General features: G+C 59.0%; 1 protein-coding gene across 1 annotated transcript in view; it reads left to right on the top strand.

Annotated features, from left to right (window-relative positions):
• The window catches only part of BAIAP2 (BAR/IMD domain containing adaptor protein 2), a 79,305-nt gene that overhangs the window by 730 nt on the left and 65,206 nt on the right, over positions 1-13,369 (top strand). The window contains 2 exon segments of the mRNA XM_077973294.1: positions 1,000-1,017; positions 1,020-1,100. Coding sequence (XP_077829420.1) covers positions 1,000-1,017; positions 1,020-1,100 — 99 coding nt within the window.

The following is a 13,369-nucleotide window of genomic DNA, read 5'->3' on the forward strand; positions in this document are numbered from 1 at the left end:
CAACTCCTGCCCGGCGCCGATGCTGGGGTCTAAGGTGGGAGGTCGAAGCGCGGGCAGGCTGGATGGGTGGACGGATAATTCATCATCTTATGTAACCGCGGAGAGAGAAGACTAATTGTGTAGGAGGCTGACGTGCCTACCTTTGCTTCAGATGTGTTAAGAGTGGCGTCCACGTTCTCGTCTGTGAAATGACAGGTTCACATTCGAGGGGCGCAGAGCATCGCTGGAAGCCTCCGCTGCCGCCCCCTCCCCGGTCGTTTCTGTGGCTGGGATAGACAAACAGGGCCTTGATTTCCTCTTTCTTCAGCATCCATTCTCGGTCCGGACCCCCACGCCTGAGCCCAGCAGCTCCCGAGGGGCAGTTTCTCAGAGGAGAAACCCCTGCCCTGGGTGGCCCTGGGTCCTAGGCGATCTCTTACAACAAAGATGTGCTTTGTTCCAAAACTGTCTGAAGGTTCAGTGACAGGCTGGGCTTTGAGTGGAGTGGGTATTTACCCGGCAGTTGCTGGTTCATGCCTCCTAACCGGATTGCGCCCTGCCCGGCAGAGTAACAGTTTCTGATTGTGTTAGGCAGCCAAGGCGTGCCTGGCCGGGGGGCCTGCAAAGCGCTCTTAGCCCTCAGGCTTCGGAGAGCCAGATGGAGGCTTCTGGGGTGGCCCCTCTGGTTCCAGCTGGAGTGCAGGGGGCAGATTGCATTTGAATACAGCTTTCAATAAAGCTTGTGAAGTTGGGGCCACGTCCGTCTGGAAGGATTCTGAAGGCGGGTGCCGTCGACTAGATGAGTCCTAAAGCCATGTCGGAGCCCCTGGTACACAGGATTCAGGGTGACCTGAGGAGTCGGCTTGGGAAAGGCACAGGCCCTGCGGTTAGGTTTGGTTTCACAGAGTCTGTGGCATACGGTTCTGGTCTTGTTGCTCTGTGGAAGCACACGCCGTCAAGGGAGGGAGGTTTATTAAATTATTAGTCATTAGTTCCATTACGACTTGTTCGTGATTGCAGAGGGTGGAAGAGAAGTACCACGGCGGAATCTTTTTCCTATTTTCTCTGCTTCTGCACTGAAACCAGAAAGCAGGAACTTTCGTGGTGAGACTTGTGGCGGGGTGGGGGGTACGTGGAGTGGTTTTGCTCTGGGGGACCGACCCCGTGATCGTCCTTAATAAAACTCTCCTAACTGGTAGTCGGCCTTCACCTAGATGGAGCTGTAATTTATCTGCGGGTCTGAGTGAAATCTGTTGGCAGGAGGGTGGCAGGAAAACTCTTTAAGACTGAGTGTTTGGGGACTTTGAGCCCCTGTGGACGCAGACTAGCAGGTCCGGAGCACGTGAAACACACAGGTTCTGCCTTTCGTCTTCCACGGGTGGGTTAATTGGTGATTTTCTCAAGTGAAGATGTGGCGGTTGATGATTTGATTTGGCAGGGCTGGGCGCGGTAGGCTCGAGGTGTCTGAAGGGCCGATCCACTTTGGAAAGGCTCTGCCCTGGCGACAGGCTTGCACGGCTGCTGCACGCGGGCGGGGCTGGTTTTGTAGATAGGTGGCTCCGGCTGCCACTCTGGGTGCCTGACTGCTGAGTCTTTGAGTCCTGGTGCTGTTACCTTTTTGTGCTTTGTCACTGGGGATCTCAAGGTGCCTTGGTAGTGCCGGTACTGGTTGGGCAGCCTTGGCAGTGTCGGCCAGGCAGAAACTCAGCCCACATGGAGACACAGTAGGAGACCGCTGAAGCCACCGGTGTGCACGCCTGGGCCGGTCCAGCCGGTCCAGGCAGTGCTAAGCTCCGTCGTCTCCTGGGACGGGGCTGCCTCTGGCGTCCCTTCCCGGGGCCGCTCCTGTGCCTGGGTTGGCGGCTTGCAGAGCCCTGGCAGTGCCTCTTGGAATGGCTGGGCTGTGGCCTGCTCAGTGTCACCCGTGATGCGGCTCAGCTGTTTGGTTTGGCCCTTGCATCGCCTCAACTGCAGTTCTGAGTGGTGTTTGCCTTGGCAAAGGAGGACGCTTGTCCTTGGCCTTGCTGATTAAAAATGTGAGAATAAAAAGTGCAGTTTTGATTTTCTTCCCTGTAAGAATCTGTAACGCAGACTTTGACCTCTTTTCTGGTGGCTCCATTCCCTTGGGAACTGTGTCCTCGGGGAATTTCATGGAAAATGACGGGGAGGGGAGCAGAACGCTTGCCAGTGTTTGCAGAGAACACAATCTCAGAGCTTCTGGGGGCAGCACCTGGGCTGGGCCCTGCAGGGGTTGGGAGGGCGAGACGAGGAAGACCCCTTAGGAGCCCGGGCCGGGCCCTCGCTCAGGCAGCCCTGGGTAATGGCCCAGATGGAGGGATGCAGTGCTGGAATCTGCCTCCCCAGATGACTGAGTGGCCTTTGGTATTAAGGCTACTGAAACTGCAGCCCTCTTGGGGGAGCCCCGAGCATCCCTGCGTGCTGAGGGGCTGGCTCCCTGGCTGGCTGTGGCTCCCGGAGTGCCAGGCGACTGCCAGGTGGGTGCTTTCTTCACGGTCTTGTGTCCGCAGAGACGCCCTGGCTCCCAGGTGACCCATGCATGACCTGGAGTGTGGCAGCTCCAGCACCTTCTCTGGGAATAGTGCCATTGACCCACAGCCTGTCCTAGAACATGTGCGGTGGGAGAGCATCCAGGGAGGAGGAGGAGTCCCTGTTACAGCCGTGGCCGCGGCCTTCGTGGTGCCGAGGCTCCTGGCCCTGGCTGGTCACTCTCGCAGCTGGTGGGGAAGCCAGCCTGGCAGGGCCGCGGTCATGCTTCGAGGAGACGGGTGCCACAGGGTTGCTGGAGCCAGGAGCCAGTTGGGTTTGCCGCCTCTGGTGTGATTGGTAAGGGCTTGTGCCAGGTGGTGGGTGTCACATGCTGGGTGGCGGGGAGCCCACTGCCGGCTTTTCTGCTCCAGGCCCGGCTGCTCCTCTCTGCTACATCCAGCTTCTTCGTGGGATGTGCAGAGCTCACCGTCCCCTCCATTTGGAGACTGTGGTGCGGGGAGGTCTCTTGACAGGCACCTCCTGGCATTGGAGCCGCCTGCCTAGGGGGCAGCAGACGCGGCACCTGAGGAGGAGGGAAGTCACAGTGCTGGGCCCAGCTCTGTGTGCGTGTGTGTCCATGTGTGTACGTGTACATGCGGTGCTTTGTTTTCAGGGATACTTCCTGGGGTGGCCCCTGTGGGCACCGTCTTGCCGCAGGGTGGCGGGATCTGCTGCCACTGAGTGGACCTGGCCTGTGTTTTCTCCCCGTGTGCATGTCATGTTCTCTGCTCCCCGCCCTCGCCACCGCCAGCCTTTAGCAGGGTGCGCGTCTCCCGGAGTCGTGCTGATGTGGTCCCCTCGGCAGGGTGGCCAGGGCACAGAGACCAGTTGCTGCGTCTCGCTGCCCTATGGGCTGCCCAGCCTCTGTGGGCTTTGGTCCTGGGCACTGTCCTGCCAGTGTTGGCTCCAGGGTGCGCGGCCCTTCTGCTGGCGCTTGCTCAGCGTCCCATGCCTGCTGGCCCCGGGCAGTGTCCAGTGCTCGCTTGGCATCCCATGCCTGCTGTGCCGTTGGTGGTTGCGTGAGGTCCGTGTCTACCAATGGATGTGACCAGGTGATTCTGGGACGTGGTGCTTGTGGAGTTGTGGGCTGAGTGGGAGAGTGTCTTTTCCATGCCTGTTGTCCCCACAGGCCTTGCCTTGAGCAGGCGTCCTTCGTTGGGGAGATCGGTTGACTTATGGGACTGACCAAGTGGACTTGAGGTTCAGGGTTAAAATGAAGGCCGGTGCTGCCCTGGGCTTTCAGGGGCCACCATTAGAGGGGAGGGCAGTGCGTGGGAGCTGCCCGGAGCTGTGTTCCTGTTGCTGTCTTGTTTGCAACTAAAGGTTCCAAAGGTCGAGGCCTGAGGGCCATGCCCTGTCTACTGGCCACGGGCACCATGGCCTGAGTTGTCCAGGATAGGTGGTCTTGCAGGGGAGGGCTGCTGTGTGACCTGGCCACTGAACAGGAGAGGCCTATCCCCCTTCCAAGCTCCAGGAGGCGGGCTGGCCAGGAGGCTGAGGCCCGGTGCGTCCTTCTCCCCAGTTCACAGGTCTGGGTCCTGGTCTGGGGAGCAACCCCAGCATCACTGCAGGAGTGGCAGGTGGTGAGCAGAGCTGGACATCACCACTTGTCCCCATCCAGCCTTGCATGGCCCTCTCTGCCAGCTGCCCTGGGCTGGCGTTGCCTGTGGCTGCCACCACGGGTGGGGACACTTGCATTGTCTGTGGAGCTGGGGTGCCACTGACTGCTGGCTGGGGCTGGCTCCTGTCCTTCCTTGCACTGAGCCAGAGTCTGCCCTGTGTTGCCTTCCCTGCCTCCTTGTCTGGGTGACTTTCTTTGAGGCCCCAGGATAGGGAAACATCTTCGTGGCTGCACAGAGCCCGTGGTCCCCTGGAAGCTCTGTATTTGGGCGGCCGGCGCTGTCAGCCGCCCCCCACAGCCTGCGCTAAGATCCCTAGTAATTACAGGCAGGCGGGCATGGAGCTGGCACCAGCCTCCAACGCACTTCCACCTCCCGCGAGCGCTGATTCATTCCTGGCCCCTGGTGGTTCCTGTACAGCTGCACGATGACTCGAGGGGCCTCAACCCAGAGGCAGAAGGGGAGGCCGAGAAGGGACCCGTTTGGCTCTGTGACTGCAGGGGCTCGATCTCTCCTGCCCACGGATGCCTCCGGTGGGTCTGGAATGGTGGCCAGCCTGTGAGGGGGACCCACTGGTATTTGGGAATGAACATATCTCGTTTCTGGATTCTGGAGCGCTCATGCTTGAATCACTGTCCGCCTTTGTTGAGGTCTGCTCGCTCCAGCTGTCTGCTCCTCAAGCAGTGGCCTGGGCCCTCTGAGGGCTCCCTGGAGGTGGTGGCGGCTCGTACTGCACGTGGTTGGAATCCCTGTTTCCCAGGGCTGTGGGCAGTGCAGGCTGAGGAGGTGGCCCTGGTGGGGGGGCTGGCCTAGGCAGGCTGAGGGCTGTTTCTCCTGCTGTGGCCCAGGGGCTCTTGGTGTTGGTCCTGCACCAAGGGGACCAGAAAGCCCAGGGAACAAGAGTGGAGTAGGCGGTGGAGATGGTGGGGAGGTAGGCCTGAGCCCATGCTGTGCTGAGGAGTCCCTTCCAGGGGGCAGGAGGCTGGGGGTCTGCCCCTGGCGGGGGCCCGTTTCTACCTGCCAGGCACAGTGACACCCTCAGCATCCCCCTCAAGTTATCCCCGATTTGTCCTTGGTCTTTTTGACTCACGCTACAGAGCCTTGTCTGCTGGCTCTTGGTTTCGGCACCCCTGAGCCTTGGAAAATCCTGCCTGGTCCTTGGGCTTCCTGCCAGGCCTGCCAGAAGGAGTTTTGCCTGGCCTGTTCCCTGGCCATATGACCTTGGCCAAATCTTGCTCCCTGGGCAGTGGGTACAGCGGGCAGGATGCTCCCAGGGTCCATCTCAGGTCAGGTGGCACCAGCCTTGGTATCCTCAGTGCTCTTGTCCTCACTCTGATGGGTGGGGGTGGGGTGCGCGCAGCACCATCAGATCTGATGTCCTGGGCCGTGAGGTGCTGGGAACTCCTTGGAGGGGAAAAGACTGTCAATTATAACAGGGTGCTTTTTTTGTTGTTGCTTAGAGTTTTTATTTTATATTTACTGGAACAGTTGTCTTAAAATTGGGTAGTGTTTTGTTTTTTATTTTGAGACGGAGTTTCGTTCTTGTTGCCCAGACTGGAGTGCAGTGGCACCATCTTGGCTCATTGCAACCTCCACCTCCCAGGGTCAGGTGATTCTCCTGCCTCAGCCTCCCGAGTACCTGGGATTACAGGCATGCGCCACCACGCCCGGCTAATTTTCTATTTTTAGTAGAGACGAGGTTTTTCCATGTTGGCCAGGCTGGTCTCGAACTCCCAACCTCAGGTGAGCCACCTGCCTCAGGCTCCCAAAGTGCTGGGCTTACAGGTGTGAGCCACCGCATCTGGCCCTGTTTGGGTAGATTTTTAAATAATCATACGTTGAATTCATGTGAAGTAGGTTGGTAGGGTTTTCCTAAAGCTTACTTTGCATGGAGAGCCTGACTTCTGAGCCACGTTTCCGCTCTGGGCTGTCAGTGTGCATGTCCACTGGGCACCTGCCCCTGAGCCGCCAGGGATGCCAATGCCAGAACAGCTCCTGAGCCTGTCTCTGAGATTTTCTCCCACGCCCCTGCTCTGCCATTTTTGTTACTGGCACTTTTTTTTTTTTTTCTTTTTTCTTTCTCTCTCTCTCTCTCTCTCTCCTTTTTTTTTTTTTTAAGATGGAGTCTTGCTCTCTCGCCCAGGCTGGAGTGCAGTGGCATGTTCTCAGCTCACTGCGAGTTCCACCTCCCGGGTTCACGCCATTCTCCTGCCTCAGCCTCCCGAGTAGCTGGGACTACAGGTGCCGCCACCGTGCCCGGCTAGTTTTTTTTGTATTTTTTTTTTTTTAGTAGAGACGGGGTTTCACTGTGTTAGCCAGGATGGTCTCGATCTTCTGACCTCGTGATCCGCCCGTCTCGGCCTCCCAAAGTGCCGGGATTACAGGCTTGAGCCACTGCGCCTGGGCCTTTTTTCTGTCTTTTTTTTTTTTTTTTTTTTTTGGAGACAGCATTTCGCTTTGTTTCCCAAGCTGGAGTGCAGTGGTGTGATCACACCTCAGCTACAGTCTTAACCTCCTGCGGTTACACAGTCCTCCTCCCTCAGCCACCTGAGTAGCTAGGACCACAGGTGTGCCCCACCTGTGTGCCTGGCTAATTTTTTTTTTTTTTTGGTGGAAATGGGGGTCTTGCTATGTTGCCCAGGCTGATCTTGAACTCTGAGGCTCAAGTAGTCCTCCCACCTTGGCCTCCCAAAGTGCTGGGATTCCATGTGTGAGCAAAGGCACCTTGGTGCTTTCTTGGTCAGCAGGTTTTCAGACAGTGGCCAGGCCTCCTGTTCCTTCTTTGGATGGTCCTTATGTGTTTTGTACACTGAGCTGTCCAGGCGTGCCGCTGCCTGGTTGTGGCAGGGGAGAGTCAGCAGGTGGGCCATGCCAGGTGATCGCCCGCATGTCATAACTGCCCCAGTGGGAGTCGCAGGACGCGAATGGTGGAATGCGCTGGGGTAGCCCAGGTGCCTGTGCTGGTAAAGAGCGACATCTTGGCTTTAGAATGGGGGTGGGGATGGTGGTGGGGGAGAGGGTATCCTCTGACCGCCGGAGCTGGAATCTGTCCAGTAGAGGGTTTGTCTCACCCAGAGCCAAGCGTGGTCTGGGTGGATGCTGCTAGTGCCAGGTAAAGTGGCCTTACCACTTCTAGACGGGGGCTTTTATTTAATTAATTGATTTAAGACAGAGTCTTGTTCTGTCATCTGGGCTGGAGTGCGGTGGTGTGACCTTGGCTCACTGCAGCTTCTGTATCCTGGGCTCAAGCAATTCCAGGAAGCTGGGATTACAGGTGTGCAGCACCACACCTGGCTATTTTTTGTATAGATGGAGTTTCACCATGTTGCGCAGGCTGGTTTTTAACATCTGGGGTCAAATGATCCTCCCACCTTGGCCTCTTAGAGATTATAGGTGTGAGCCACTGTGTCCAGTCTAGGTGGGGCTTTTAAACCAGTGGGTGCCCAGAGATTACAGGCATGAGCCACTGTGTCAAGTCTAGGTGGGGCTTTTAAACCAGTGGGTGTGGTGGAGGCCGAGATGCCGCCTCCTGATGTGAAGTGGACCTGGGTCCTCGTACACCTCTTTTTCTTCTGAGCTTGTCCAGCCTCCTCTTCCCTGGCCGACTCTGTCTGGCAGAGGAGGCCTGTGTCTGTCTCCATTTGTTCCACCATGGAAAGCCCATCCTCACACAGTCCAGGCATGGATGGAACACCAGCCTCCACCTGTCCTGCCCCTGGGCTGAGACTCCAGGGCCTTGGTGACTCCAGGCCGTGGAGCAGAGCCGTGGGCTGCGGTCCAACTGGCAGCAGGAGTCCCATCTTGGGATGTGGCTGTGAAGCTGGGGTACTGGGGCGTGGGTGGTGGTACCGCTGTCTCACGCTCTGGCTCTAGGGACGGCTGGGCCCACAGCATCCTGGCACCCTGGAGCCCTAGCCACTGCTCGCACCGGAGCGTCCTGGCACCCGGGAGCCCTCACCGCTGTCCGCACCGGAGCGTCCTGGCACCTGGGAGCCCTCGCCACTGCTCGCACTGGACACTCCACTGGGTGTCCTCTGTGCACAGCCTTGTTACTGTTGCTTCGTGTGCGGGTCCTGGGTGTCCCTGCCTGACAGGGGATCCTCGGTTCGGGGGAGAAGTGTGTCCCCGCCCATCAGCTGGAGTGGCTGAGCCCATTGAAACCGGCCAGCCAACTCCAGGGCCAGCTGGCTCTCCAGCTGTGTGTCTGTCCTTCCGTTCAGGAGTTCGAGGAGTTCAGGAAGGCATTCTCGCTGCTGGGCCTCTGTTTTCTCATTAATTCGGTGAGACAATAGTGTATTTCCTGGCACAGAGAGAGTACTGAGTAAGTGGTGGCCACGATCGCTAGCTCGTGGGACGGAAAGTTCTTCAGAGATCAGAGGTCAGCGGTCCGGAGCAGGAAAGCCCCACCCCGAGGCTGCTTGTCGCTGTCGTGGGCGCCTGTGTTCCTGAGTGTGGCTGCAGCCCCCGGGCCGGGCCACACCTCCCACCTGCCTGACCTGAGGTTGGCGGGAGGAGGGGCGGTACAGGCATTCCAAGGCTGCCTGCCTGCTTGCTCAGCCACAGTCACTCCTCCAGCAGTGAGCCCAGCCCGAAGACCCGGCCAGAGGCTTCACAGGGAGGGGATGGGGCAGTGGCCTCGGGGGTTCTTGCAGGCCAGGCGGTGACCAGACTTGGGTCTGCGATTGGCGGTAATGAGTGACCTAGTGACCGGGCCTCTCCACTTTGGAGGGGGACTGACACAGTGCCACAGACGGGTGAGCGCACAGGAGGGCTGCAGCGCACGGCTGGTCCCTATGGTGTCTGTGTCCTCTTCTGTCCTTATTGTAAGGCACTGGTCATACGGGATTAGGGCCCGCCCCAGTGACCCGAGTTACTTTTTTTTCTTTTTTTTTTTGAGACGGAGTCTTGCTCTGTTGCCCAGGCTGGAGTGCAGTGGCGCGATCTCGCCTCACTGCAAGCTCCGCCTCCCAGGTTCACACCATTCTCCTGCCTCAGCCTCCCAAGTCGCTGGGACTACAGGCACCCGCCGCCGTGCCCGGCTAATTTTTTTGTATTTTTAGTAGAGACGGGGTTTCACTGTGTTAGCCAGGATGGTCTCGATCTCCTGACATTGTGATCTGCCCAACTTGGCCTCCCAAAGTGCTGGGATTACAGGCGTGAGCCACTGCGCTCAGCTGACCCCAGTTACTTTTATCATCTCCTTAAAGACCCTGTTTCCAAACACAGTTGCACTTGGTGATGCTTGGGATTAGGACTTCAAAACATGCGTCTTGGGAGGGGACACAGTTCAGCCATGACACCCAATGGGCCCCACCCTGCGACGGAGGTACAGTAGCTGCTGGAGGGGCCAAGTCTCCCATGCTGCCTGGAGGTGGCCACCTGTCTGTCTTCAGGCTGATTGCATTAGGAGCCTGTGATGGTTTTCTCCTCTAACCTCAGAGTGCAGCCTGCAGTTTATGACAACAGGAAGGTTTCCACAGGGACAGCTGATTCCATTGGACGAGCAGTCAGCTGGTGAGGGGCCAGCTCAATGCTCGCCACAGGTAAAGGCAGCCAGAGTGCCCTGTCCTGTATGGGCTGGGCACCCCATGAGGCTGAGCAGTTGTTAAGTTCTGTGACCCAGGCCAGGGTGGCCAGACAGTGGAAGGTGTTTGTAAGGGGCTATGTCCCCATTGAAGCTGGGATAGGCAGGATGTGCCTCTCGGACAGGAAGGAAGTGGCCAGGCTACTTGGTGCTGTGTTTGGACTTTGCTGGGCTGTGGCTCCTCCTGCGCGGGCCGGGTAATGGTGTCCTGCGTGCAAGGCCCCACGTGTGGCATTTGTCCTTGTGGGCCTCTGCTCCTGGGGACCTCATTCAGGAGGGCTCAGACTTGGGGCCCCTGAGAGTTGCGGACCCCAGGAGAAAGCTCGCAGAGGGCGTGCAGGTGTCCAAGGCCCATGGAAAGGGAGATGCTGCCGAAACCCTGAAAGGGAAGCAGGGCCCCGGGCTGGGAGTCCAGGGGAGTGGCTGTGTGGCCCTTCCCGCAGGCGGAGGGCAGAAGTGCCTGGCTCAGGAGCTGGCCTTAGCGTTGGCATTTGTCTCTGTTGTTTTTAGTTGCAGCATTCAGGTTCCCTGTCTTGGGGCCTTCCCAGGAGCCTGGCGGGTAGGGCAGGCAGCATGAGGGAAGGAGTCCCTGCACCTCGGGCCCCTCCTGGTGGAGGACCACCTGCTCCTCTGGTCACATCTGGGCGCAGTGCCAAAGACACAAGGAATCACTTTATTATGATGCCTTTTCTGGGGTGCTTCTAGAGGCTGAGAACTGGAGCTACCACCTTAGGGGACATCCCAGCCCCTCATGCTGACCCCACCATGACCTGTGGCCAGGCTGCCCGGGGCCCTGCAGGAGTCCCTGGTATGGGTGGGACCTGGGTGTCTGTCTTCGGGCTTCCAGGAGGGGCTGGGATGTGCTCTCCATCTGTCTGACCTGTGTGGCTCTGGGGAGCCTGGGTCTACCAGGCTGTGCCGAAGCTGCCCTTGGAGAAGCCTAGTGGCCCCTCCTGACCCCCCTGTTCTGGAACAGGCTGGCCCCCTCCTGCCTCCAGAGAGGCACCTGCTTCCTGACACCCACAGCCCTCTGTGGGGTCTCATGGCCTGTGGGGGCTCATGGTGGGGGTGCCTGGCATGACAGAGGGGTTTGGCCACAGAGTTTCCTCCTGCCCTTGACTGTGGGGACCCCATTAGTACAGGGAGGCAAAGCTGCCAGCTCCTGTACCCCCAGCCACAGAGGGTAAGGAGGAGGGTGCTGTCTCTGCCTGGTTTGTCACCGTTCCTCTTGGGATCCTGTTCTGCAGCCTCCAGCTCACCTTCAGGCTCCTGTCCTCACCCTACGGGCTGTTTCCTCCCAGAAGCTTCCATGCATTCCCTTGTTTCCTAAATCCGTGTACATGCATTTGTAGTTTGTCTGACTCGAACCAAGTAAGATGCAGTTCAAGATCTGCCTCCTCCAGGCATCCCTCCCAGCTGGGCTCCTGGAGTTGGTTTTTTTCCTTCAGGAAGGATCCTCTAGGACAGATGTCCCAGTGTTTAGAGGGGACAGGACCGTCCACGCCACTCCAGCCAGGCTTCCTTCACACCGCCACAGCCCCCACTCCTTGTCCGGTGAGCCAGCTCCCAGGGCCTGGAGCTCATCAGTGCTCCTGTGTGTGGGGTCAGCAGTGGCCTGCCCTGGAGGACGCTGCCACCTTCCCGATGCTCTCTGCCCACAGAAACCCCCAACCCCCCTGGCAGCCAAGGGAACTGAGCCTGTGGCCCCCGGACAGCAAGCCCTGAGGTGTCCTCCTAGGAGGACACTGTCCACTGCTGCAGGGCCCCTCCTGCACCTCCCTCCTCTGTGCTGGACATGTGGCCTGGGGCTTCCGGGCTTGGCTCTGTCCCATGTTGCCTTCCCTGGAGCTTGGCTTCCTAGACAGGGTCCCACCAAGCCTACATGGACCAGAGCCGTGGGTGCGGTGAGGTCCGTGTCTGTGTGTGGGGCCCTCACGCCGTGGCCGTGGTGGCACAGTGGGCTGGGGGAAGCCCTTCTGGCACTGCTGGCCCTGCAGCTGGCACCGGCTTCTGCCTGTTGCAACAGAGGTGGAAGTGAGGGCAGTAGTCCAGTGGGCAACAGCAGCCTGGCCCCTCAGGAACTGTGCCAGTCCGTGAATGAGGGAGTGGGTGGGCAGGGGCCCTCCCCGCAACAGTCAGCCGCCGTGGGCATTGGCCCTCCTGGGGAGGCCAGACGGGATCGAGTCACCATTTTTCCTGATACTGCTGGAATGTGGCCTCGGGGAGCATGTTGGGTACAATACCAGGAGCGATTGGGGGAGAGGGACCAGGCTGGGTGTGTAGTCAGCAGGGTTAAGGCCAGGACTCTGGGCTCCACCAAGAGCTAGTGGGCCGGCCCCTGCCTTCCTGAGCCTCACTTTCATTTTGTCCATATGTGAGATGGGACAGTGACTCTCATGGAGGGGCTGGGTGAGGATTAGGGTGATGAGGGTCTAAGGCAGCTAGGGAAGGTCCCAACATTGATTCTTTCTCTTCTGAGTAGATAGAAGACACAGCTCAGCCTGGCTACACACAGACACATGCAGCACACACGGGTCCACGTGCGTCCCGCACATGCGTGAGTGTACATGCACAGGTAAACATGTAGCTCATGCCCACAGCGCACACACGGGTCCACGTGCGTCCGGCACACACGTGAGTGTACATGCACAGGTAAACATGCGTGCAGTACGTGGCCGCAGCACACACACATATGTGCATACGTGGGTCCATACGCACACAGGCCCTAGGGGTGTGGCCATACATGCCCACCCTGGCATCTGCCTTGAGGGGCTGAAGGGAGGTGGGGGACGCTCTCCATCCACAGAGAGACTGCTTTTGTGTGTGGCCGCCCTGCCAGGAAAGCGCTGGAGACGCGGCGTCACAGGAGGAAGAGCCAAGGGGTAAAGAGAATTCCTGAGCGGGTGGAAGGTGGGCCCCAGCACGGCCCAGGAGCGGGCAGGAGAGCGAAGTCCTTTGGCAGAGCTCCTTTTTATACACGTATTGGCCGCTCTCCTTTGTTGCCCAAGTTGGGAGGACGTGGAGATGATGGGGGTTTTGCTGCCTTGCGCCTGCACGGGCCAGGCCGGCCCGCAGCCCTGAATCATAATGGCCATAGTCTCCAGGCCGGCCAGCAGTGTCCGGCAGCTCTCCAGCAAAAGGGCTCCCTGGGCTCATCGACATTCTCTGGCGGCCACCTCTAACTGGTGGACACGGCCCTCCCATTTGTACCTTCAGAAATGCATAGCCGGGGTCCCTGGGGGCTGTAGTAGGGACAGCTGGGGTCCCTGCTGTGGTCAAGGCCTGGATTTCATGCGACTCCAGGGCCACTGGAACATCCATCTCTATGGGTCTCCCAACAGGAGGGCAGCCAAGCATGCGGGCAGCCCTGGGCAGGGACGCCTCCTCACCTGGCGTTTCGCAGCATGAGTCCTATGAGGGGAAGCCTTCCATGGCATGTGTGGGAGCCTCTTGTGGGCAGGCCCGCCGAGGATCACCACCCCGGGGTGGGAAAGGTGTTCTCTGGTCAGTAGTGAATAAACAAACAGGGAACCGGAAGTCCTTGCCAGCCCAGAACGCTGCCTGGGGAGCCAGCGCGTGGTCACCAGGGCACACCAGAGCTCTGCACGCGCCGGGCTGCGTTTGCGCCGCACAGGTCCTA

This window comes from Macaca mulatta, chromosome 16, assembly GCF_049350105.2.
Source record: "Macaca mulatta isolate MMU2019108-1 chromosome 16, T2T-MMU8v2.0, whole genome shotgun sequence".
Classification (NCBI taxonomy): Eukaryota; Metazoa; Chordata; class Mammalia; order Primates; family Cercopithecidae; genus Macaca; species Macaca mulatta.